A 26,569-nucleotide genomic window follows, 5' to 3' on the forward strand; every position below is an offset into this window, starting at 1 on the left:
GAATAACTTCCCTACTTCAATATCAAAAACATTTTTTAAACTTAATTCTTCCTGATCAAACTTTCTACTTTCCTCCCTTAATACTTCCCGCTCTCGATAGAATTTTTGACAGTGAAGAATTACATGCTCGACTGACTCATCTATTTGGCAGTGATCACACACTCCTGAAGGAAGTGCGTCATTTCCTGTTTATTTTCCCGCGCTGCCTGTAGGGTCCATAGCTGTCATTGAGAATAAACCGATCATTTTAAGGATGCCCACTTCAGATTATGATCCAGCTTGTTTGCCTGACTTGTTGCCGCTTTATTACCGCAGACTGTTCCCGTTCTCGCAGTACTATCGCTGGTTGAGTTATGGCGGAGGTAACGTTACATCTCTGATGCTTATCCATGTCAGTCTGAGATCACACAGCGAGCGATTCACTGCTCTTTAAAGCGCTGTTTACAGTAGTTTGTGTATTTACAATGAAAAGTCGATCTTTAGTGTTTAAATTTAAACAATACAGTTTCTGCATGAGTATTTTTTTATGTGACAATGTTTACGTTTCTAATTAAACATTTATAATTTCCTCTGTCTCTTAATTTTGCTTCTTGCAGTGTCTAAAAACTACTTCCAGAACCGTGAGTTTTCCTTCACCCTAAAAGATGACATTTATGTGAGATATCAGTCCTTCACCACTCAGAATGAGCTGGAGAAAGAGATGCAGAAGATGGTTCCCTACAAGATCGATATTGGAGCAGTCTACAGCCACAGGGTGATTATTATATTGTATTATATAATAGTTGGCATGTCCTGTGGTGAATATCTAAAACAGCATATTTTAAACAGCATGTCGATACTACTTTTTTTAAAATTGTGATTATGCATAATTTTGTGATTTTGCTATTTAGTTTAATAGTATTGTAGCTATGTAGAAAATATTATAGTATTATATAAATATAGTCATTACGTTCATATAATATATATATATATATATATATATATATATATATATATATGTATATATATATATATATATATATATATATATATATATATATGTATATATGTATATATATATATATATATATATATATATATATATATGTGTGTGTGTATATGTATATGTATGCTGTAAAATATTTTAAAAAGTTGATTGAATTACAACCCGAATTCCGGAAAAGTTGGGACGTTTTTTAAATTTTAATAAAAAGAAAACTAAAGGAATTTCAAATCACATGAGCCAACATTTTATTCACAATAGAACATAGATAACGTAGCAAATGTTTAAACTGAGAAATTTTACACTTTTATCCACTTAATTAGCTCATTTAAAATTTAATGCCTGCTACAGGTCTCAAAAAAGTTGGCAAGGGGGCAACAAATGGCTAAAAAAGCAAGCAGTTTTGAAAAGATTCAGCTGGGAGAACATCTAGTGATTAATTAAGTTAATTGATATCAGGTCTGTAACATGATTAGCTATAAAAGCTTTGTCTTAGAGAAGCAGAGTCTCTCAGAAGTAAAGATGGGCAGAGGCTCTCCAAACTGTGAAAGACTGCGTAAAAAAATTGTGGAAAACTTTAAAAACAATGTTCCTCAACGTCAAATTGCAAAGGCTTTGCAAATCTCATCATCTACAGTGCATAACATCATCAAAAGATTCAGAAAAACTGGAGAAATCTCTGTGCGTAAGGGACAAGGCCGGAGACCTTTATTGGATGCCCGTGGTCTTCGGGCTCTCAGACGACACTGCATCACTCATCGGCATGATTGTGTCAATGACATTACTAAATGGGCCCAGGAATACTTTCAGAAACCACTGTCGGTAAACACAATCCGCCGTGCCATCAGCAGATGCCAACTAAAGCTCTATCATGCAAAAAGGAAGCCATATGTGAACATGGTCCAGAAGCGCCGTCGTGTCCTGTGGGCCAAGGCTCATTTAAAATGGACTTTTTCAAAGTGGAATAGTGTTTTATGGTCAGACGAGTCCAAATTTGACATTCTTGTTGGAAATCACGGACGCCGTGTCCTCCGGGCTAAAGAGGAGGGAGACCTTCCAGCATGTTATCAGCGTTCAGTTCAAAAGCCAGCATCTCTGATGGTATGGGGGTGCATAAGTGCATACGGTATGGGCAGCTTGCATGTTTTGGAAGGCTCTGTGAATGCTGAAAGGTATTTAAAGGTTTTAGAGCAACATATGCTTCCCTCCAAACAACGTCTATTTCAGGGAAGGCCTTGTTTATTTCAGCAGGACAATGCAAAACCACATACTGCAGCTATAACAACAGCATGGCTTCGTCGTAGAAGAGTCCGGGTGCTAACCTGGCCTGCCTGCAGTCCAGATCTTTCACCTATAGAGAACATTTAGCGCATCATTAAACGAAAAATACGTCAAAGACGACCACGAACTCTTCAGCAGCTGGAAATCTATATAAGGCAAGAATGGGACCAAATTCCAACAGCAAAACTCCAGCAACTCATAGCCTCAATGCCCAGACGTCTTCAAACTGTTTTGAAAAGAAAAGGAGATGCTACACCATGGTAAACATGCCCCATCCCAACTATTTTGAGACCTGTAGCAGAAATCAAAATTGAAATGAGCTCATTTTGTGCATAAAATTGTAAACTTTCTCAGTTTAAACATTTGCTATGTTATCTATGTTCTATTGTGAATAAAATATTGGCTCATGTGATTTGAAAGTCTTTTAGTTTTCATTTTATTAAAATTTAAAAAACGTCCCAACTTTTCCGGAATTCGGGTTGTATGTTTTTGTTGTAATATATTTGCAATGTGGTTAGATGCTTCTAAAAAAAAAAAGTTTTGTTGTAGATTATCATTTTTCACTTTTGGCTTTTTAATCTGTTTCATATTGAAATGAAAAGATCCTGATGTCTCTGGTTCTGTGATCGACAGCCCAGTCAACACAACGCAGTGAAGTCTGGGACCTTCCAGGCGCTGGAGAAGGAGCTGGTGTTTGACATTGACATGACAGACTATGATGATGTCAGACGTTGCTGCAGGTATACAGATGCCTTCTCAGCATCTTTACTCTCAATACATGAGATGATTATGGAAAAGCATTATTTTTTTTCGTTGTTGTTCTTCAGTGCTGCTGATATCTGCTCAAAGTGCTGGACTCTAATGACCATCGCCATCCGTATTCTAGACCGGGCACTTAGGGGTAAGCATAATTCCTCATCAACACAAATTTACAGTTACAGTAACATCATAACAAACGTACAAATGAAAACACATCCGTGCGCTGTTTGTGTGGTTCAGAGGACTTTGGCTTCCATCATCTCCTGTGGGTGTACTCGGGCCGGAGAGGCGTGCATTGCTGGGTTTGTGATGATGCTGCTAGGAAGCTCTCAGTACATAATGTGTAAATGTAAATGATGTAACTGCATTCCCTTGTTGTTTTAGTCATTCTCTGTCTGTGGTGGAGCGCTATTTCCGTCAATATGCCATTGTGGACCAGGACATATTGGGCAGTAAGGAGAGTGTAGACAAAGTGCTTGCTCTGCTGCCGGATGATATCCTTTCATTCCCAGAAGTGCTGTCAGAATACTAGTATTTCACTAGTCAGAACCAATACCAGTCAGATTTCACAATTCTCAGTGTCACATTTGGTACCATATCAAAAAAATATTGGAAATACTTCAATTGTTCATGTTGTTCACACAGTATTTGATTAGTTCAAATGATCTGTTTATAAGAGGAGTCCAGTGGAGTGTTATTTCTTTAAGTCTGACTGCACATATCAAAAAGGACCTGACAATCTATTATCAGGATGAAAAGAACCCAATGAAGCGATGGGAAAAACTCTGCACTCTGGTGGAACATAAAAAGGTAAACGCAACAATCTTAAATCCTTAAAACAAATAAAGCCTTTCACCAGGGAAGGCTAGTTCAGTTTCCTATTATTTTCATTTGTTTGTGTGTCTGTGAAGTCGAGTATTAAAAAGGGTGGCCAGTACTTCGATAAGGAGATCATGCTGCAGTACTGTTACCCACGCCTGGATGTCAACGTCAGTAAAGGTGTCAATCACTTACTGAAGAGCCCCTTCAGCATACACCCTAAGACAGGTGAGAAGGAATATTACCAGAGTTACTTACTTTAAATTTAATTAAATTAAATTTATGCATTTAGCAGACGCTTTTATCCAAAGCGACTTACAGCGCATTCAGGCTAACATTTTTTGCCTAACATGTGTTCCCTGGGAATCGAACCCACAACCTTTTGCGCTGCTAACGCAATGCTCTACCACTGAGCCACAGGAACATAGCAAACTTGTTCAAGTGTTTGGGGTCAGTAAGATCAGTTTTGTTTTGTTTTTAATATTATATTGTTTTTACAAGGATAAGAAATCTTTTGTAATGTACAATGTATCAGTTTCCACAAAAAAATAAGCAGCACAACTGGTTTCAACATTGATGATAATAAGAAATGTTTCTTGAGCAGCAAATCATTACGTTAAAATATTTTTAATCAAATGCAGCCAAAACTTTTCAACAGTAGCACATTTCTAGTTTTAAGGTGCAAGTTTCATCTGTACACATGTTTTTAAGTTTGAGGTAAAATCGCTTGCTAATGTCATTTCAATTTGATGTTAAACATTTTTTTTGGATTCAATATATTCTTTAGGTCGAATCTCGGTGCCAATAGATCTGAAAGAACTGAACACCTTTGATCCTTTCGAGGTGCCTACGATCAGGTAAATACTGAATATATCAACGTCCGTCTTTGTCAGGTTGTGCCAAATAATGTGTCAAGTGCTTTCTATAAATACTTGGAGCTTATGTCTGAAGTTAGATATGCTAGACTCACTGGTCTCTCTGTAGTCTGATCTGTGAGGAGCTGGAGAGACCCAGAGCAGATGACGCAGAGGACGATGATCTGAAGGACAAGGAGAATGAACAAGAAGCTGGAGAACGACGCAGAATCAGAGGTAAGCAAACATCATGTTTGACAGTTCAGTTTATTCACATGTTGGTATAGTTCAGGAGCCAGCCTCAGTTCTGTGGGCAGGTGCTGTGTGCTAAACATGTTTTTGGTTCTGTATAGACTATAAGCGGACCAGCCTGGCCAAGTATGTGAAGGTGTTTGATCAGTTTTTGGAGGCAATGGCTCGATCTCGGAAAGGAGAGATGCTGAAGAAGAGTGGTGAGTTAGAAACAAGTTTCTCAGTTTTTCTGATTATCTCATAAACTTGATTTCAGCATTTTCATTCTAAATGGATTAGGGATGCATGACACATCGGTTATTAGTCAATATTGCATATTAAATTCTACATGCTCATATCCTCTATTTTTACAATTAGATTTGAGCAGCAAATGACAAAGTTGGTCTTAAAAAATTTTAATTATGCAATCTATAGTCAATATCAAAATTAATATCCAGTTGATTTTGTTTTTTTAGACAAAATAGTTCATAATTTCAATATTGGCCATGATATGAAAATAAGGATTGGCTTATCGTTGATTGCATCATTAAACTAATGGTGGTTCTAGTTGATGTTATAGTGCAGTTTATTTAATTGATTATTTGAATGTGATTATGATTTATTTTACTTTTGCAGATCTTCAGAAGGACTTCTAAGGCAGAAGCGCTGGAAGTATACAACAGCTGTTTATCAGTTGACTGTCTACTTCTGAGGATACAGACACTTCGACATACAAAGAACTATTAACTGTTTGCTCTGAAACATTCCATTGGAGGATCAGTCAAATTATGAAATAATGTTTTTTATTTCCATGTGATACTGTTCCTTTATTTTTCTAATGGAAATAGGTTTTCCCTAGGCATTCATGGGTTTTGTAAATCAATCAAACTTTGTAATTTGTTTCATTTTTCTATCAGCTAAATAAAATAACTTGTACAAATCTCTTATATTTGTTGTCCGTTTAAAAGGGGGGAAAACCCACAAAATTACAAAAATGATTGTTGTGACATCTGGACTGAGTCAATGACAAAGTGGTGGGAAGCTAAATGCAATCAACAAGCAGTGTAAATTTAATGACAAATTTATCCAAAACCAGTGCTTCAGCAGTATAAAACAACATTAATGGAAACAGACTAAACAACATCATTTAAACAGCTTTTTTTTTTTGACTGAGCATCAGTCTCATATGGCCATGTCAATTAGACTCTGTAGTGATGTTGGGACCCAGGTTTTCTCTCCTTTGACAAAGACCACTCCACGCTCAATGTAGATGACGATTTTGCCAAATGTGAATAACTGTTTGCCCATATGCCTTTTGGTCACAAGTGGAATGAAAACAATGCCGTTCTCCTCAGCTTTGGCCTGGACTAGATCTTTAAAGTTGGTTGGTACAGATGCTGGTACTGCTGTGGTGCCTGGTGGACATGTGGCAGGATTCTCCACATTATGGCGCTCAGGCTGAGGCTCGCATTGGAAATCTTTTCTTCTCTGTGTCTGAATCAGATATGCAATGTTCTCTCTTGCTCCAGGTTGCATATACCCACCTGCAAAAAGACAGACGGTGAAGTTGAAGGTATAATGATAGAGCTATACAAAGCTATAAGTACTTTTAGTGGACTTCATGTGTTATTTTTTTCTAGTGTGTGTCTGACCTAGTCCAGAGGCAACAGCACGATTCATGATGTCAAGGGCCTCATTCAGTTTTTCTTTGATCAATGGATGACTGAGCAGGTTCTCAGAGAACAAACTCTTCCAGCCCTGATACCATTTAGTGATCTCCTCATAGTTTGGGTTGTTACTGAGCCAGGAACACAACACCTGCACCAGGGAAAAAGAAAAAAAACTAGTAGTTAACTACTAGTAGTTAGACTAAACTAAATTTATTAATAGAAAATGAGTAAACGTCTATATATAAATCAGTTGTATTTAAACAACTCTTTTAGTTTATGTCTAAAGTAATGAAACAGTAAAAAAAATGAATAAATCAATTTAATCTGACAAATAGAAATGTAAAATGGTATGTTTAATATTACAATATGTAAAATGTTAAATTATGTTTAAAATGTCAGTTCAATTAGACAAAATAATCAAATATTTCCTTTTTTAAGCACTGGCCAATTTCTTAATAAAATATGTAAAAAAAAAAAAAAAAAGATAAATGACAATAATAATAGACATATGACATACCAGTCAGGTTTGGTTCTAACTGATTAGCATTAAATTAAAATTAAATTAAATTAACGCATTTAGCAGATGCTTTTAACCAAAGCGACTTACAGTGCATTCAGGCTATCAATTTTAACCTATCATGTGTTCCCGGGGAATCGAACCCCCAACCTTGCGCTTGATAGCGCAATGCTCTACCAACTGAGCTACAGGAACACTAATTGTAATATGACTAATTGTAAAAGACTGTTACGCTGACCTGTAGCCATTTGGGAAAGAAATTCTTATCCAGCAGTCCAACCATGGTGGAGACAGAGAGCATCCCTTCCCAGTCCATCACCCAGTTGAACGGCTCCAGAAGTTGCTGATGAGGATTCACCACCAGCTCTCCTAAACAAAGAGCTGCAACACAGTAGCAAAACCTTTAGAGACTCCCTCAGACTCCCAAAGTCTGTCACTGACAATCTAAATAAGCACATACCCAGTTTGGGAATGATATTTTTGACTATGAAGGCCTCCCAGGCACCAGGTGTGAAGACATCTTTCCAGGGTTGCAGAATGAGTCTGGCGGAGGAGTCACTGGGGTGCCAGCGCTGCAGGGCATGGGCTAGTTTACTGCGGATAGGTGCGTACAGCGGCTCAAGACGCGTTTGCATCAAAGGCAGCCAGGGATGAATCCATGAATGGATTGGTACTGTGTCTGTCAGTGGGTTCCAATTGTCCACCTATCCAAAAATAGTCAGAGAAGTAACATCTCACAGATACTTAGGTTTGACAAGGAAATGTATAATGTTAATTGGTCATATGCTCAGCACAAACCTCTGTCTGTAGTCGTGGGAAAATAAGCTGCTCCAAAACATGGTCCAGAATCCACAGCGGTAATACAGGAGCCCAGCACTCCACACAGTCTACCATGGGCCCCACGTTTCTAGGCTGCCACTGAGACACACAGCTCCTCATGACTGGAACCCACACTTCCCATATCAACCTGCACACAAAACATGCTCAAGCCATTTGCTTCTACAGACACTCCACATACACACACACAGATATGCGTTACCTGTGATAGGGGTCCATGTTAGTGTCTGGACCACCATGAAGAGATTGTGAACTTTCAAGAATGGCCCTCCACTGACCGACTTCCTCCAAACCATCTGAACAGTCCTATAGACAAACAGAGAGAGTGCAGAATTCATATAACTCAGAGCTTATACAAAGTGTGAAAATTTCTGTAAGATCATGTGACACTGAAGACTGGAGTAATGATGCTGAAAATTTAGCTTTGCATTACATTACTTTGCAATGCAAGCACTATTTAACCGGAGTGAATGAGACGTGTGTAAGAGAGAAGGGGTTGTCAAAGAGAAGAGAGCTATAATGTGCGGCTGAAGTGACGTTATTGCCTGTGCCGATGGTAACGTACGGACTGGATCGAAATCAGAAAGAAGTGAGACTGATTGGCTGATTCCGATCCCTGGCCGATCGATCAGTGCATCTCTAAAATAAATGCAGCCTTGGTGGGCATAAAATACTTTCAAGAACAAAAGAAAACCCTTTCTGACCCAAAACCTTTGAGTGGTGTAACAACATCCTGTATAAAAAATATTTATTTTACCTTCAGTGGATCCCAGCTGCGAAGTCTCTCTTTCAGTAAAGGATGTACAACAGACACAGCTAGATCTCCCAAAAGCAAGGTTTTGTACTCCTGATAGAACTCTGTCTGCAGCTGCTGGAAGATCGTAGCACACTCCTGAAGGCTGAGTGCAGGGCTGTCCTCCTTATGGCCTGCATCAAAACGATCCACAAGGTTCATCACCTGCTCCAGCCGACCGATAGCCTGTTCCTCCTCTGCCAGCCTGACCTGCAGCGCGTCACTCTCATGGGTCAGGGTCACCACAGAGTCCTTATCATGCTGCAGTTGTCGTGCACTCTATACACACACACACATACACAACACAAACAGAAAATAATCAAAGAACTTGCTGTTTGCTTCCGTCAATGACCAAAACAAGAATTTATTATGAAGTGAATTATGCATTATGAGGGTTACACCTGGTGCACCACATAGAAAGCAACATTTAGAAATACTTTTAGATTTTAGAATGAGCATTATATTACTTCATTTATATAATATTATTTTACGTAAATTCTTTTTTTAACTTGCTGCTGATTTAGTGCAAGTTTACGAGTGCTGTACCTGTAGGATGTCTTGCTCTGTGAGCTCAATGAGCAGTTTGAGGTTGTGTTCCAGCTCTGGTAATGAGAAGCCAGGGGTCTTCTGTTCTCGAGTGCTCACACTCAAAGGGACCTCCTCAGGAACACTGTGCTTCTGACTCATATGACTGTAACTGTGATACACCTTCTGCTCTCTGCCTGTCATATCGATCACCTGAAACACATGAGGGATGGTTTAACTGCTTTTTGTGAGATATAAATAAACAATTATTGTGCATTACTAAGTGTTTTTCACTCTAACCTTAACCTGAGCCAGTTCTCCAGCAGGTCTGCTCATGCTCCTGTTGGCCAGTTTGCCATGAGCTTTCAGCTCTTCCACAGTCTTGTAAGAATATTTGGGCTTTTTCTTTGCCGTTCCTGGTTCTGTACGCCATTGCCCCAACTCCCTCTGAAACTCCTTCAAAGATGGAATGATAAAGAAAAAGAAAAAAAGAAGGAAACAATGTGAAAACAGGACAGGTAAAGAAAGATTTGACTTGTTGCTGAGTTGCAGCTGGGCTGCGTTTCCCAAAAGCATGTGGGAAACAACAGATTCATAGTTGCTTATAGGAAATGCACCCCCTGTTCAGTTGGATGCTTTTTTTGTTTCCTGACCAAAAGAGAAAACTATCGAGTTCTATCGATTCTGTTTTAAAACGGATCCCTTTATGTCATTTAAATTGCTTATTTGGATGTGTATTTTTTAAACAACACTGATTGAGCACTTGAATTTGATTTAACCACTATAACCACCAAGAATTTGTTAGTTTTGACTTACTTTCTCCTCCTCCTCCTCAGAGTCTACAACAGGAAAATCCTGCAAGGACTGCTGGGTCCTCTCATTTCCATATGCACCAACCGCTCCCTTCCCCTTACGCAATTTAGCCTCAATCGGGTTCACAATACCTGCACACAAAGATTTCCATAAGAGGATATATCATATCATAACACCATCCCCAGGATCCCCACAGATGATGCATAACATAGTTCACAAGAAGCTAAATGCAGCAAAACCAGTACACTGAGGTATGAAATAAAGGACTGAATAGTTTTACCTTGAGCATTTTTGCCCAATCCTTTTCCTGGAACGTAGCCCATCTTCTGCAGAAGTTTTTGACCAATGCCTCGTGTGTGTTTCTCCCAGGATCCCAAGTCCTGACCTGTTCTGATACCACCTGCAAACCTCTGGGATGTCTTAAAGCGGCCACCCTAGAATAAAGAATTCAAATACATATATTACACAACTGTTCAGACATTTGGGATCAGAAAGTTTTCGTTTAACATTTGTGATCAGTAAGGACTCGTTTAACTGATCAGATAAAAAAAAGGATAAGATTAAACATAATTTCAAAAAAACTATATAACAGCACAGCGGTTTTAAACATTGATAATAATAACACCAAATCAGTATATTAGAATGATTTCTGAAGGATCGTGTGACACTGAAGACTGGAGTAACGGCTGCCGAAAATTACACTTTGTTATAAATTACATTTTAAATATTTTAAAATACAAAATTATTTTAAATTGTAATTACAATACAAGCTTACATTACAATACAAGCTTAACATTATTTTAAAAAATCATAGAGACCCATATTTTTGTACCTGACATTCAAAACTAAAAGACATTGTTGTGTTGGCATCTCACTTCACCGTTTGGAGTTTTTTGGGAGCGGCAGCGCGGGGTGGAGGAGGAGCATCTCCACCATCACTGGAGCCATCTGAACCCTTCTGCTCCACTTTCTCCTCAGCCGCAGTCTTTCTTAAGCCAGAACTCACAAAGTTCACAGGAGCTGAATAGTCTTTCGATCTGTGTGGATATCAATATTGATTATTGTCTTAAAATTAAATTTACCGTTTATTCACTAAGATTTTTAGCAGTTCCGACAGCTAAAAACATTATCAACAACAATCACATGCCTTTCCCCCCCAAAGCTGGGCCGCTCATCATCAGAGTCATGCTCTGCCCAAATCCCATAGGTCGCTTCTTCCTTGGTCTGTCTGTGTCTGCGTCTGTCTGGGTTGAACTCATTGGCCAAGTCCCATTCAGACACCTCAAACTTTTCGATTGCCACACCATCCTCCTCCTCCTCCTCGCCTCTACGCCCATACAAATGGGACATAGACATATCTCTGCTGGAATTAAACAAAAGAATGTTTTAGGCCAGGGTTTTCAAAACAGGGTCTTGGGACCCCCGGGGGGCTGCAAGGGAGCACTAGAGGGGTCCAAAGAAAATTTGAGATTAAAACAGTGTAACAAATGTAAGATCAAATAAATAATAAAATATGATAGATAGATAGATAGATAGATAGATAGATAGATAGATAGATAGACAAAAACACACCAGTGCTACAGTGAGTAAAAATAAGAAAAATACACTATTTTTTCTCATGTTTATAATGTTATTTTTACAGCATAAAATGCGTCTTTAAACATGAAAATATATCGCTGCCTTCTTAAATGTTAGGATGATGATATTTGGTGCTCCGTGGCTGAAAACACCCATTTTATGCACAACAGTATTTATATAAAGAAGTTTAATCTGCTTAATGTATTCTCTGACACTAAACACACACGATAAAAGAAAGTGATATTGATCGTAATATTAGTACGTGAGGTAAAGGTTTTCAAAAAAGGTTAGCATAGCGTTGCTATTTTTTGTAAACAAAAGCACATGCTTTCTTTTAAAACGGTTAACGTTACTGTGAATTCTCAATCATTTTTGTTGTACTAACGTACAAACAGTTATGTGCTGAAACAGCAGAGCTCAAGCACATAATATATATAAAAATATGTTTTTTTTTACCTGAAAATGTGGTTCTGTCAGTAAGAGCTTATCCCAAAACAACTTCCTGTCGGAGCCGGAAGCAGAGCTGTGACATCAGAGCGACGCGGAGGTAAGGAGCCCTCTTTTACAGCCATCTTGGATCCTGTTCCCTGAACTAGTGAGTACTTGTGTGTTACATCTATTGTCATCCAACGCTGTTTTGATACGTATGACCTCTGATTTACAACTTGTATTGATGCTTTAGTGTTCCTCTGTGCGGAACGGTAAAGATTTGTTTACTTGGCTCGATTATTGAGGAAATAACTTAATGAATACAACCGGATGACTGTTCAAAATGGGGAGCGAGACTCACTGCCGCTCGATGTGTGCTAGCTTTGGGGTTTGTGTCTAACGATACAACTAGAGCGAAATTTGTTTAAAGTCTTTAATGTAATGACAACAAGAACTTGCTTTGTGTGCGTCAGTAATCACTGGAAAGTTGATCTCGCCTGGTAGACAAACAATTTATAAACACAGAGATACACGTGTTGTGATAGCATTACATTATATTAGATCAAAAGCTAATTTCCTAATGTCCGCGTGGTTTAGTTTTTACTTTGGTAGTGTATGCCTCAAACAGCAGTAAGCGTACACACGTGAAATGTGCATCACGCGCACACATGAACAGCTTGTGTGCAGCTGTGATGCTGAATAGGCATTGTTATTTACTTGGGTTTTTATAAAACTCACAGTTTCCGTACAGTGCACTTGTGAATTGTTCTCATGCAAGCTCGATAATTGATCAGATTTGAACACAGCGTTGGGTTTAATTCAAAAGAGGCCCAGTGTGCTGCTCACTTTGATTACTAAAACATGAATGCAAAGCACAGACTGAAACATTTAAAAAAATTCTCATTGACTTAATTTCTGCGAAACTAAATATGTTTGTATTATGTCCACTCTGTTGCAGTCCAGAATGCCAGGCGAAGCCACAGAAACTGTCCCTGTTACAGAGCAGGAGATGCAGCAGCCCCAGGTGGAGACGGGTTAGTATGTTATTGCTGTTGATTTTGCATGTCTGATGCTGAATGCAGGTTGTGGAAGGGGTCCTGGAGTTTCAGTTTTTATTGTTTAAAAATAAAGCAGTTGCAAGTTATAGTGTTTTTACACATGGTTTAGCCTTCTTCAGGGTTTTTTTTATGGTCCTCCACCAGCTGTTGTAGAGACTTCACAAAGCGTTTTTCTCTAGTTGGAGTGGTCACATGGTGATTTGTTGGGTGGGGTTGCCGTTTGAGTCAGTTTTCTTCACCTAGAGGTTTTTAGGTTCACGTTCTTGAGCCCCTCCCTGGATTAAGAACTGCACAAGTTCTGTTAAAGAGAGAGTTTGACAACTTGTTCTGTTAATCCAAAATACTTGTATTTGAATATATGTGCTCATAAAAAAATAAAAAAAAATCAGGGCCTAATATAGTTGCAAATATATATTTATAAAAAAACATGGGGTCTCATTTACAAAACTCTCCATAGATTTAATCTGAATCTTTGTATGTAGGCACAAAAGCTAGATTTTGTGTCCACTCAGAAGTTTTCAGATTTATAAAATCATGCATTTGCAGAACCTGTGCAAAAAATACCTTTATAAATCCCAGTCAGGGGAAGATTGTGTGTACGTGCATCTCCACTCCGACTCCTCCCCGAAATCACCATGTATGGAGCTTACAGTGCCTAGTTTTACTATGCATAACCTCATCTGCATATAATTTCTGTCCATACTCCCGTCCACGTGACACCATGTTTAACATCCCTCAAAGGTACAAGACATTAAGGAAATATAAGATACAGACTATAAATGCCTTTTGTGCCATACACATTAATTTTTATTGCTAAAAATCACCCTGTATCCTTATGTTTTAGAATAAATATATCATAATATCCATTAAAAAAGACTTTAAAATAGTTATCATTATTTAGAATAGAACAGGCCCAATAAAATATCAATTGTTTTATAAAATTTAAATGTAATTAATTATATGCAGTTTTGCTGATAGGGTGAACATTTTTTAGCTATTTTTAGTGGAAGAATATAGTCCTATATTTCAGTGTAAATACAATTATCTGACTCTGAGCGTCACTGTCAAATTATTTTAAAAAGGAAATGTGTAAATCTTACCGTTTTCCTCCTTTTTTTTATTTTACAAGTACAGTGGTATTTTTCATAATGTTGTGGAGATGCCTTCACACCACGTCAGCACTTCCTTGCAGCTATGGTTGTACAGTACTTCATTACTTTTCTTACTCCAGGAAAAAAGTTTGACACATGGTTTGCTTGCATGTGCGCAAATTTTCACGTCAAGTTTGTTTTTTTTATAAATCCCACCTTTATACATTGGAAGTGGCATATGCCTTTTTCAGGGCAGGTTTTGTGCATACGCAGTGGTCATAAATGAGGCCCCAGAAACCTGTAATGCCACATGCTCAGGTGAATGTGTTTTTATTTTTCAAATAATAATTACAGATCATATGGTCGACATTTGTGCACACTTCTAATCCAAACCTGATTTTTTTTTTTTTCCTTTCTGGGAAAACAGAAGATATTTTGGAGAATGTTATTGACATTCATTGTGTAGACAAAAAATGTTATGACAGTTGAATTCATTCTCTAAGTAGCAAGTCATACCTACAGTGTAGTTTTTTGACTTCATAATTTACTTGTAGACACATTGATTGGTTATAAGGTAATGACAACATTTGGTTCTGCAAAATGAGTGACCCAGGACTGCCTTGCCCAACAGTGTTCAACTGTACTGATTAATATTACACTAAATTAGAGTTGTGATATTGAAAGCACATGCATCCTTACTTTTTTTTTTGTGCATGGAATTTGGAGTGTGTCACTCTGCATGAACATTTTCCTAACATTTCACTGAATTTGAGTGATTGCAACCTGAGTAGCTGTAAGACCTTTTATAACAAGGGTGTTTTTTTTTAGATATCGTTTTAGATTAAGCAGTCTATTGGTCTTTAAAGGAGGGATTTATTATGTTCAGGAATGTATTTGCAAGGTTTTGTGATCTTCATCAGGAGAATCATGCAGTGTAACATGTTTACAAGTTGAGTCTCCTTATGATTCTGTTTTTGAGGAAAACAAGCTTTTCTGGATATATCTTGATGTACCACACGCTTTTTCAGTATGGATAGTACTTTGGTGAACTGCAGTTATGACAATATGAAGAATTAATATATTATATATTAACAGAGGTGGAAAGAGTACAAAAATATTCTACTCAAGTAAAAGTACCATTACATTAATGAAATTTTACTTAAGTACAAGTAAAAGTACCAGTCTAAAAATCTACTCAAGTAAAAGTAAAAAGTAGCTCATTTAAAATTTACTCAGAGTAAAAATTACTTAGTTACATTTTAACAGTGGGAGGGAGTCAAAATGGGACAGGCCAAGGGTGTCAAACTCAGTTCCTGGAGGGCCACAGTCCTGCACAGTTTAGATATAACCCTAATTAAACACACCTGATCCAGCTAATCTAATCATTTAGGTTTATTTGAAAACTACATGATATGTGTGCTGGAGCAGGGTTAAAACTAAACTCTGCAGGGCTACGGCCCTCCAGGAACTGAGTTTGATACCCCTGGGATAGGTCTATTAATCTCAAACTAGTTGTTTTTAATTAAAGGAATCAGTTATTTAGAATAATAAAACATTTGGGCTGTTACCAGGCAAATCAGTATCAATAAACTCATCTTTTAATGCAGAGGAAATGCAGAAGATTCATTGGAAGTGGCATTTAGATATATTACACTGTTTAGTGCAGGACAAGAATGCATTTAACCTGCAGTTACAAATGCATGAATAATGTTTTGATATACAAGACATAAAATGTTGAATACTCATTTGAAATGATAAGAAATTAATTATTTAAAAAAATCAAAAGATACTTTAAATGTGAAATTAAAATGGCCAGTATGTGTCAGCAAGTCACTGTTAATAAGTGAGTCATTGCGATTGAACCGAATCATTTAAACGGTTGATTCATTCAGGAACGAAACACTGTCACGTTGCTCAGAGACGCAAAACTGTGCTTTGGTGGCTGTGTTTGGAATTATTTTCTGTTGTAGAAATAGAGCTAAAAAAGGCAATATGGTGTCTAAAACGCAAGTCTCTTAATTAACTTGTTTACTGAACTGTTATATATATGTATGTATATATTCATGATGATTTTTGGAGGAAACGATGGCATTCTTCGTGTGATTTTGATTTAATATATGAAATTATATAAATATGTGAATTTTCTGCCCCTATATCTTCAATTTTGTGATCATTCTAAATGGATTTTAGGAGACTGAATCACACAGTGAAAGAACGCACTATAAATGCGCGCGCACATCATTAAAAAAAAAATAGCACACTCTTCACCACGGTCTTTTTAGCTAATTTGTGCAAAACCTCTTGCTAAAATGTCAAAGCTTCATTTTAACCACCAATGCAACGATGCAATTATTTAGCTTACCTCTACATTCTTGCGAAGGGTTGATGTCTTGTCGAGATTTTATAAGCTGCTAGTTTGGTCTTCCTAGGAAAGTACAGCTCACACTGCATAATAGAGCATACATATGGCCAGGGGTTCACTTCATTTCCTTCGAGTTAAACTTCAGAATATGACGGGGTTTCGTTTTCAGCGGTGTCTTCACCACTAACGCCTGTTTTGTCCGTCTGCATCTTTCTTGTGATTTTAGCGCCAGTTTGCCCTCCTGCCCATTATGCTGTAGTTTCCAGGGAGCGATTTATTTTTTTTATTTTTTTTACTCAGTAATTAATGTGTTTTAAAATGTAGCGAAGTACAATACTTCAAACAAAATATACTTAAGTAAAAGTAAAATTACAGATTTAAAAAATTACTTTAAAAAGTATTAGTACACAAAAAAGCTACTCAATTACAGTAACGCGAGTAAATGTAATTCATTACTTTCCACCTCTGTATATTAATACACATTTCTTGATTTTACTAACTACTGTTTTTGAAGATTAGTTGAATTTGGGACTTGGGCACTGCATGGCACAAAGTTTTATGTTTAAATGTTTATTCTCATTTGATATGAGATTGTCAGAACTTTCCTAATCCTAATGATATTTAAAAATGTCATTAGTTTACAGCTACCATACTTTTTTAAATGAAGTTAGAATCATGTCTTGTGTCCTATTGATGGTAGGTTTTTTTTTATATTTTAAACAAAATGCTATTTGTTTATTACTTGTGCCTCTGAGGGCCTTTCACTGGTTCAGTTTTGTAACATGTATCTTTATTTGCTGGCCGAATAGGCAGTATTACATTTTAATAATTTTTCTTTAGGTCTAATTTACCTTAATGTATTGCATATAAAGTCTGGATCACAATGCTTTTGATTAAAGTGGGTAGCAAGTTCCAGTTCCTGTGGACTTTAAATGTACCAGGGATTGTGTTAATCTTGTGTAAATCAATGTTTGTTTAGTGCAAATGTTTTTTGCATACTGTAGTTCATTGCCAATACCTATCTTGCATGTGCAGTTGAGTGGTGTTTTTACAAAGCCTTACTATTCCTAACCCAATAATCAAGGTGTGTTTGGTTTAATTTAGTAGCCAGTTGTCCTTTGTGGAAAGGTTTAATACATTTGTAAAATTGACAGCATCCCTCATTACCAGCATGGATGTGATGGTTTACACCATGCAACTTTTTAATTGCCAAAAAATTCACTCTAGCCCTTTTATTTCCATTAGCCACACCTGCTGCTGCGGCTCCTGCTCCCTCTCAGACAAAGCCTAAAGTGGGCAAAACTAACCCTAAGCTGTCCTCTTCTCACACCACCGCTCCTAAGCCAGTTCCTGCTGGACGCAGGAAACGCTCCTCTCTATCTGCCTCCTCAAGCTCCCCTACCTCTCCTAAATCTACCTCTGGCCATCGTGCTACCCCCCCATGCTCCCCTTTGGCCTCTCCTCCAGCTGACTCTTCTGTAGCTGGGAAAGCTGAGCAGACTGCTCCTAAGGTGGTAAAGGCTGGCAAACAAGGGAAGCAACAGAAAGCAATGAATTTTAAACCTGCTGAACCTGAGCAACCTCCCTCTGCCTCTAAGCCTGCTCAGGAGCCTGCACCAGTTGCAACTTTGCCGTCTCTTGCTGTACCATTAAAAGAGGTAGCAAAACCAACAGGAGATGGAAGTGCTTCCCCTGTCTCTCCCAAAGTTGCTGTGGCTCCTGTTGACTTTAAAGTAACTTCTAAATCTGCTGCCCCAGCACCAAAGTCATTTTCAGAAGCTGTGGCCGCCAGTCCACCAAAAGTGGCTGAAGCCTCCAAGGTTGCCTCTGAAGGTCCAAAAGTAGCAACCCCTGTTGTTTCAGAAGCAAAGATTTCCTCGCCCTCAAAAGCAGCTGCTAAGCCTGGCCCTGCTAAAGTGCCAAATGTGAACCCAGCCACTGCTGCTCCCCCAAAATATGCCCCTGCAGCGCTTGAGGATGATCTCCCACCTCTCTTACCACCTGAGAATTCTTTTACAATGCCTACATTCCCCCCCATGCCACCTAGTGCAATGCCTGTAGTTACCCCAACAGTTCCCAAAGCAGAAGCTGTCCCTACTAGTAAAGTTGAATCTTGCTCTGCCCCTGAAGCTAAGGCTGCTCCTAAAGCTAAGCCAGCTCCTAAGGTTGAACATAAAGCAGAACCTGCCCCAAAATTTGAGGTTGCATCTAAAGTTGACCCAAAACCCAAAGATAATCCTAATCCTGCCCCTAAAGTTGCAGTTGCTTCTGCTCCTAAGACTGAGGCTGTTCCTAAAGCTAAAGTTCAGGCTGCTCCTAAGGTTGAGGCTGCTCCTGCACCTAAAAATAAGACTGCCCCTATCCCTAAAGCTGAGCCTGTTCCTGGCCCTATGATTGAGGCTGGCCCTAAAGCTGAGCCTGTTCCTGCCTCTAAGGTTGAGGCTGCTCCTGCCCCTAAAGTTAAGCCTGCTGTTGCTCCTAAAGCTGAGGCTGTCCCCAATGTAGAGGCTACTCCTGCACCAAATGTTAAGTCTGCCCCTACACCTAAAGCTGAGCCTGTTCCTGTCACTAAGGTTGAGGCTACACCCAAGGCTGAGTCTGCCCCTGCCACTAAAGTTGAGGCTGCTCCTCCCACCAAAGTTAAGCCTTCTGCTGCTCCTAAAGCTGAAGCTATCACCAAGGTTAAGGCTTCTCCTGCACCAAATGTTAAGTCTGCCCCTAGCCCTAAAGCCGAGCCTGTTCCTGTCACTAAGGTTGAGGCTGCCCCTAAAGCTGACTCTGTCCCTACCTCTAAGGTTGAAGTTGCTCCTGCTGTTAAAGTTAAGCCTGTTGCTGCCCCCAAAGCTGAGGTGGCAGTGGCTGCTAAAATTGAGGCTGCTCCTGCCCCTAAAGTAGAGTCTGAGCCTGCCCCTAAAGTTAAGCCTGCTCCTGCCCCTAAAGTTAAACCTAACCCTGCTCCCAAAGTTGAGGCTGCTGTCCCTACCCCTAAAGCTGAACCTGTCCTTGTCCCTAAAGTTGAGCCAGTCCCTGTTCCCAAACCAGTAAAAGCCCCATCTGTACTGGAGCCAGTCATCAAGAACGACAAGGGTATCTCTTTCTCTCTTTCTGTCTGTGCTTATGCTGGTATAAGCATGTATACCCCAAAGATTCTTTAGGGTCACTTCATCAGTGAAAATACTTTTGGTAACTTTATGGTCTCAAAATCAACTTTTATTTTTATTTTTTTAGTCTTTGAGTGAAATTAAAGCTTCAGTTGGATGCTTTTCAGGAAGTTGTTAAAAAAAAAAACATTGGGCCAATAGCTGAATGGTTTTTGAGTTTATCAATGTGTATATTATTCAGAGTTGTAAGTATAATGGCAATTTACTTTTGCTCCCATTTAATGCATATTTAAAATATTTAAAAGTTTTTTTGCAATTTAAATGCTATTTAACTGATTTCCTCATTTCTCCATTGCATTTGACTATTTTGATTATTCCAACAGGATTTTTGGCGAAAATATATGTATCTAATGGCAAATTAATTCAATATGTCTGGGTGTTTTAGGGTCTGGCACTGAATCTGATAGTGACGATTCTGTTCCTGACCTGGAGGAGCAGGACTCTGCACAGACACAAACACAGCAGGCACAGGTAAAATTCTTTTGATCAGCGCATACAAAAAGCGTTATTTTCCCTCCACTTTATTCACCATTTCTTTTTCAGTTTTACATTGACATGAACTGAAATTGCATTCCCTTTCCACAGCTTGCAGCTGCAGCTGAAATCGATGAGGAACCTGTCAGCAAAGCAAAACAAAGCAGGAGTGAGAAGAAAGCCAGGAAGGTAGGTCATCCCCGGGAACTGAATGAATCTAACTTTAACAATTTAAAATTAATATTAAAATTCAATTAGAATTAATGCAGTGTTGTTTCACTGTACACTTTCTTCCCTTTGCCAGGCCATGTCCAAATTGGGGTTGAGACAAGTTGCTGGTGTTACCAGAGTAACCATTCGCAAGTCCAAGAACATTCTATTTGTCATTACCAAACCAGATGTCTACAAAAGTCCAGCTTCAGATACTTACATTGTCTTCGGTGAGGCCAAGGTAAAGATTGGGAAAAAATGCTTTATTTCAGGTTGTGTGCACTAGGGATGGGCGTTTTCCGCAAATATCACATTCGAATATTTGAGCTCACAAAAAACTAATATTCGAATATTCGTTTATTTAAATTAAGTTTAATGAGACCGACGTTATTTTTCAGCAACATTTATTGTTTCCGTCATTTTGAACAAGCTTACACACAATAAGCTTGAACATTAGGCTACACATCATGTTTTGTAGCTGAAAACCTTTAACAATGCGTGCAAAGAAACAAAAGTACAGATTAAAAGCAAAATAAAAAGTGAAAAAACGTAAAGCAGCCTGCAGCAATTAGGCTATTGTAGAACGTAGCCTACACTTTGAAACTTTTAAACTGTCAGCAAATCTTTATTGCTTTTTTTCCATTGTTTTACATGTTCTTGTTAAGAAATACGAGCATGTAAACATGATCGGGGGAAAGTCGGCTTCTTAGTCTGTTAACAATAAGGCCGGCCGCGGAGAAAACGCGCTCTGACGGCACAGACGTTGCCGGGACACACAAATAACGGTGTGCTAAACGAATAGGTTTTGTGAAGCGCTTCGTGTTTTCGTTTCACCACTGAATGGGATCCTCTTCTGGTGGAATACATGGCTCCAGCAAGAACTGTTCCCACTCGTCTCGGCTGGACTATCTGTAATCATCGCTGAAGAACTGGCTCAGCCTTCTCCGACGAGTGGGCATTGCATCCGCTTTATCGTTGATGATGGCGGCTGCATCCGCACCACTCACATCAAAGAAAATGATCTGATAATGTTCAAAAAAGTTTTTTTTTCTTACTTCTCATGTTTTCATCGAGAAAAACTGAGATGTTTGTGCCGAGGGTCTAGGGCAGACGCGAGAAGAGGAGTTTTCACTGCATTCTCAAAGTTAGCAGTGTTTATTCGTTGCTTGAGAGATGCCGCAACAATGTTCTTGGATTCGGTCACTTTCTGTGATTCTCCACGGCATATTTGAAGTACTGTAGAAGACCGCAGTTCTTAGGGGGCGTTCACATATCGTGTCTTTTGTGCGCTCAAGTTAGTTATTTCCAATGTAGGCGGGAGGTATGTGCGCTCATAATGGAAGCGACGCGGTCGCAATGCGCACGCGGTGCGACGCGCACGTTTTCCCAGGCGCGTCCGCAAAGCATTGAGTTAAAAACATCTCAACTTTGCAGAATGCCGCAAGCGCACCGCAGGTCATGTGACAAGAACTAAACATTCAGCTTCATTCTTTCCCGTAACAACGTTGAAAGCTCAGCCAAGATAAAGGAACAGCTGATCATAAATTTAGTAGCAGAGCTACTGCAAGCGATTTTTTTGGTGCTGCAAATCCATTTATCCTTTGCTGAAATTTCCGCGTCATCATGGAGAAAGGCCGTCACTGTTGCTTAGCAACGGCAGACGCCTCAGGAGCGCTTCTGCCCGAGCGCTTTGGAGAAGGAGAATGTGAACGGCCCCTTCAAATATGCCGTGGAGAATCACAGAAAGTGACCAAATTAGGTTTTATTGTGAACTTGTTTTTTTTGCAAAATTCGAATATCATTTTTATTTATCGAATAATTAGAGCAGAACGAATATTCGAATGTTCGACTATCCGTGCACACCCCTAGTGTGCACTCCTATCTCAGCCATGTTTTGGTTGATAACTAATTCTACATGGCAATCTTGCCTGGTGATCTGGACCAGAGTTACCTCTTGAGGATGATTTAAACAGTTTGACTTTCGTTCTTCTGAGTCTGATGAAGCCAAACTTTCTGTCCTGAGAGAGAAAATGTTCAGTGGTGTAAATGAAGAACATTGAAGCTCACAAAACAAACTAAAATCCTGATGGTTTCTGCTCCTCTCAGATTGAAGATCTGTCCCAGCAAGCCCAGTTAGCAGCCGCAGAGAAGTTCAAGGTTCAAGGAGAAGCCGTTTCAAACATCCCGGAAAACACACAGACGCCCACAGTACCGGAGGAGAGCGAAGAGGAAGAGGTGAGCGTTAACTCTGTTGTGATTCTAGCACAGAATAATACTGAACATGCTTTTATGAAAAGTCCTCTGATGATGTGTTCAACAAATGTGAAACGTAAATGTCCACAGTCATGAGTGATTTGCTTTACCATTTGCAGGTTGATGAGACTGGAGTGGAGGTCAAGGACATCGAGCTGGTCATGTCACAGGCCAATGTATCCAGGGCAAAGGCTGTGCGCGCACTGAAAAATAACAATAACGACATTGTCAATGCTATTATGGTGAGTTAGACTTTTTTTTTTTTTTTTTGAATTTCAAAACTCTTCTGTGATGAATTAACATTTGACTTTCGTTCTTCTGAATTTGTCCTGAAGCCAGTTCATTTGTTCTGAGAAGAGCTCAGGCTTTAAATGTGGTGTCATTTGTATCAAGCAGTATTACTCCATTTATCTTTTTTTTTTTTTTGCAGGAATTGACGATGTAGATGGAAATCGGTTACTGGGTCAAATTAAGATGATGTTGATTTAATCCTCACTATTGTTTGTACAATTTATACCCAAGAGAAATAAAGGTGTGGCTTGATGAAATGATATATTTTGTTGTATTTTGTGTATTTTTTACTATTAATGGAAACTTTTCATTTTATAGTAAATTTGTCCAGAAAAGCTAACACATGAATTGCATATAGCAAGGGGAAATTAAATGAGCTCTAGCTATTATCATTGTCATAGGATGGATTTTTTTTTTTAATCATTTGTAAAGAAATATTATTTAAAATAAAGATTGTGATGGCTGTGTTGGATTAAATCTCATCTCATATTTGTCATAAGTGAATAACATGGAAGTTACATTTGTCCATTGGACATTGATGTATTTTTTGAAACTGATTTGTAAATTATTTTATTATATAATTGAATTCTATTATGTAAGAACACCGGTATAAAACTCCTCCATAAATGGCCAGGAGGGGGCGTAAAAACATAAATCAACACTGGGTTTACATTAGGTTATTAAACATTATTTTGACCGTCATTGTTTTCCCTGTTTTAGTTCAAATAACTCTCTATAGGGAAACAGCGCAAATTCAGCAAAACATGGGTAATGTGGGTACATGATCAGAAACTGACAGCAATGTATCTAGTTCCTGGGATGAAGATGCCTCCACTTTGCCCATTACATCAATCAATACTTTGGAGCTAAAGTAGCAGATACTGTTGAGAAATCCTCACATAGCGAGACATACATCCTAAAGACTCTAAATAAAGCTAAAAATCCACTTCTCCAGCCGAAATCTCCAGGCTTGTTCCACATGAGTAGCCTCACTACACACTTTGGAGAAAATTGCACTCACATGGCCAACCACATCAACAGGTACTTTAAAGGATCTGCAGCTTCAGAGAATGAGAAGGTGGATGGAGAGCTAGATAAACACGGAGGTTCACCTGATCACATGATGATCCGGGGAAAACAGTGTCTTGAAACCCTCAGCTATACCTTGTGGGCAACAACCTGGGAATGGGCTCTTTCAGGCATAGTGACCAGACCACAACTGTAACAAAATAATACTTGCTGACTCTGGCATGACCAGAAATCGTAATTTAGGTAGACACCTCAATCATACTCAAGCATGTTGGCAACTGAATTCTGGCTTTTTTGTGAATGACTGACATCTAGGATTACTGGTACACAGTTTTACTATATACTAGGCATGAATGATACATGTATCATATAATTTATTTGCTGATATTAAAGATTATTAAATGAATGAATAACTTCAAGAAGGCATTAGGGAAACTCGCTCTAATTGGTTATGTGGATCCAGTTGTGGGATCAGTGTTGCGTTTGATAAAGATCACACCGACACAGTAAGTAACATCAACTTATCAAATTTTTTTTACTTCACTTCTGTGTCTTCAGACTCCAGTAGACGAACACATACACTGGTCAGGCATGACAGAATGCTTTCAGCACAATCAAACTCGATGCATCACTGAACACTAACTCATTGCATTATCAAACAACACTTGTGAGAACACAACAGTCAGGGTGCTTTCCATTGATAGAGGTGGAAACAAGTAAGAAAACACCACATTTAATCAACATACTCTACAGTAAATGCCTGTAAAACTGGACAAATATCATCCAATACATCTTACAGAAAAAGCATTTAGGGATGCTGAACATCTGAGTATTAAAAAAAAAGACAATTGTTTTTGTCACTCTTAGAGAAACGTGTTTATGCCAAGATGGCTTTTACTTAAAGCTTTTTCTTGTATTACAGAGGGTTTCACTACAAGTGTTAAAACAGCTGGAGACTCAAACAGGAAAACAAGTTCATCCACTCTTTGACTATGTGGAGTCAGCACTGGTAACAATCCATTACAAAACTTTATTATAAGAGTAATACAGAACCAATATACACCAATGTTCAAATATATATTATATTCTAATATAATATATATTCTTATGTGACTATATATTTAGTAGGCTACATATACCATATATATGTATACATATATGTATATGACATTTAATGTAATGTCTTTTTATGTCTGTTTTTGGTGTACAGGAGCAGTTCTGGCTTTCATGTTGGGTCTAGATCGTGTCTCTTTAGATGAATGTAAAGAGATGTATCATCGTTTTGGGTCAGATGTTTTTATGTAGGCTGGAAAATATCATCAGTAAATGAGGAAGATGAGCATGTCCTTGCTGGACACACAAGACTGTGAAGGGCTGTGTTTTTTGAAAAGATACAAATCATTGTTAGAGAAGTTATCACATATAAACAGCCGTTTTAGACTGAATTGAACACTTCTGCCAATGTAAATTCTGTATGAATGTCAATATTTATTTATTTATTATTTCTATTTTTAGGTTTATTAAATTAAAGCTTAAAGCATCACTAATGTATAATCACTGGTTTTTGATTTTTTTTTAAACAAATATTTCTAAATAAGATGAAAGCACATAGCAGATTAAAGTATAATTAAAATTTCTGGTGATTTTAATACTAATGAAGTTCAGACTATAAAAAAATGGGAGAAAAGTGGAAATGCGGTGGGTTTGACATTTAAGTATCACAGGATTGATTTTAAAACAAAACAAAAACCTTTGGTTTTGAAATACCTTTTGATATTCTTTACTAGTCCTATTATAAAGATGATAGAGACATACACAGAGACAGATTGTGACCATTTCCTTAAAATATACAATACTGGAATCACTAATCATGGTGATTTTAATAGTTTTCAATGCTTGAACCGAAAAAGCTACACATTGGTCATGTGACTTGATGTGACTGGGACGCCAGTCATGAGTGCTATTTGTTATTTTGGACAGTTGTGCAAATTTGCTCTCTGAGGAGTTATTTAGTTATTTTACTTCAACCACTGCTTTAAAAAAAAAGACTGGTGAACTTTTTTTTTCATAAGATTTTTAGACAGACTGTCATGGTGGCTTAGGAGACAAAACATGGTCAAGCATGTAATAGTGATGCTTTTGTCAATTAAAAACAGACCGCAGAGGATCCTCCATCTGAAGCAATTGAAATGTCAACTCGGGTAAGATAAAAACATATATATCATTGAAGGAATTTATGCAAAAAAAGAAAAAAGAAAATATACACTTACATAAAATGATTTTTATTCTTTAATGTTAACATTTGTATATTACTTTTATTTTTATAATTTAAATGGTTTACACTATGACTAGCTGTAAAAACAGCGATCTCACTGTCAGTAAAACAACAAATGTTTCATTATAATGTCATCCTCACTCTGACTTGAGCTGAGAGCTGTGAGTCAGCTGCTTCGTCTGAATTATGCTTGTCATTGAAGACCGTGTCGACAACACAGACAGATATAAACCTGTTTATGAGCCTGCTGAAGGGACTGTTATAGATATGAACATAA

The 26,569-nt window shown here is 38.2% G+C and overlaps 2 protein-coding genes, 2 long non-coding RNA genes, 2 other non-coding genes and 1 pseudogene across 9 annotated transcripts; 5 read left to right on the top strand and 2 right to left on the bottom strand.

Moving 5' to 3' along the window:
• The first annotated feature begins 180 nt into the window (after positions 1–180).
• Positions 181–5,620, top strand: LOC132129387 (DNA primase small subunit-like; annotated as a pseudogene).
• Positions 5,621–5,707: 87 nt separating this feature from the next.
• Positions 5,708–12,249, bottom strand: LOC132129386 (tuftelin-interacting protein 11-like). 2 transcript variants are annotated; one of them, XM_059540968.1, is made up of 14 exons: positions 12,116–12,249; positions 11,229–11,444; positions 10,962–11,118; positions 10,362–10,515; positions 10,085–10,212; positions 9,569–9,724; positions 9,290–9,481; positions 8,708–9,022; positions 8,153–8,256; positions 7,912–8,080; positions 7,574–7,817; positions 7,352–7,494; positions 6,579–6,744; positions 5,708–6,470 (listed from the first exon to the last, which is right to left on the bottom strand). In XM_059540968.1, exons 2-14 carry the CDS (start codon positions 11,435–11,437, stop codon positions 6,109–6,111), a joined length of 2,499 nt encoding a protein of 832 aa, XP_059396951.1. In that variant the 5' UTR covers positions 11,438–11,444; positions 12,116–12,249; the 3' UTR covers positions 5,708–6,108. The 2 variants fall into 2 exon arrangements, with proteins under 2 accessions (XP_059396951.1, XP_059396950.1); XM_059540967.1 differs by lacking the exons at positions 11,229–11,444; positions 12,116–12,249 and having other exon boundaries at positions 10,957–11,098.
• On the top strand, positions 12,176–23,250 carry LOC132129385 (nascent polypeptide-associated complex subunit alpha-like). Of its 3 annotated transcripts, XM_059540964.1 has the most exons (10): positions 12,192–12,254; positions 13,047–13,122; positions 17,845–18,975; positions 19,018–19,686; positions 20,146–20,231; positions 20,346–20,423; positions 20,539–20,685; positions 22,551–22,679; positions 22,817–22,939; positions 23,128–23,250. In XM_059540964.1, exons 2-10 carry the CDS (start codon positions 13,053–13,055, stop codon positions 23,140–23,142), a joined length of 2,448 nt encoding a protein of 815 aa, XP_059396947.1. In that variant the 5' UTR covers positions 12,192–12,254; positions 13,047–13,052; the 3' UTR covers positions 23,143–23,250. The 3 variants fall into 3 exon arrangements, with proteins under 3 accessions (XP_059396948.1, XP_059396947.1, XP_059396949.1); XM_059540965.1 differs by lacking the exons at positions 17,845–18,975; positions 19,018–19,686 and having other exon boundaries at positions 12,176–12,254; XM_059540966.1 differs by lacking the exons at positions 12,192–12,254; positions 17,845–18,975; positions 19,018–19,686 and adding an exon at positions 12,283–12,360.
• LOC132129388 (uncharacterized) lies at positions 20,545–22,542 on the bottom strand. Its single transcript, XR_009428504.1, has 2 exons — positions 22,295–22,542; positions 20,545–20,705 (listed from the first exon to the last, which is right to left on the bottom strand). It is a non-coding gene; the product is annotated as an uncharacterized LOC132129388 (long non-coding RNA).
• LOC132129874 (small nucleolar RNA SNORD59) lies at positions 22,396–22,471 on the top strand. The gene has a single exon (XR_009428630.1). It is a non-coding gene; the product is annotated as a small nucleolar RNA SNORD59 (small nucleolar RNA).
• On the top strand, positions 22,980–23,055 carry LOC132129873 (small nucleolar RNA SNORD59). Its single transcript, XR_009428629.1, has one exon. It is a non-coding gene; the product is annotated as a small nucleolar RNA SNORD59 (small nucleolar RNA).
• Positions 23,251–24,056: 806 nt separating the features above from the next.
• Positions 24,057–25,557, top strand: LOC132129225 (uncharacterized). Its single transcript, XR_009428455.1, has 2 exons — positions 24,057–25,026; positions 25,228–25,557. It is a non-coding gene; the product is annotated as an uncharacterized LOC132129225 (long non-coding RNA).
• Positions 25,558–26,569: the final 1,012 nt, after the last annotated feature.

The sequence above is a fragment of the Carassius carassius genome, chromosome 46 (assembly GCF_963082965.1).
Source record: "Carassius carassius chromosome 46, fCarCar2.1, whole genome shotgun sequence".
NCBI classification, from domain to species: Eukaryota; Metazoa; Chordata; class Actinopteri; order Cypriniformes; family Cyprinidae; genus Carassius; species Carassius carassius.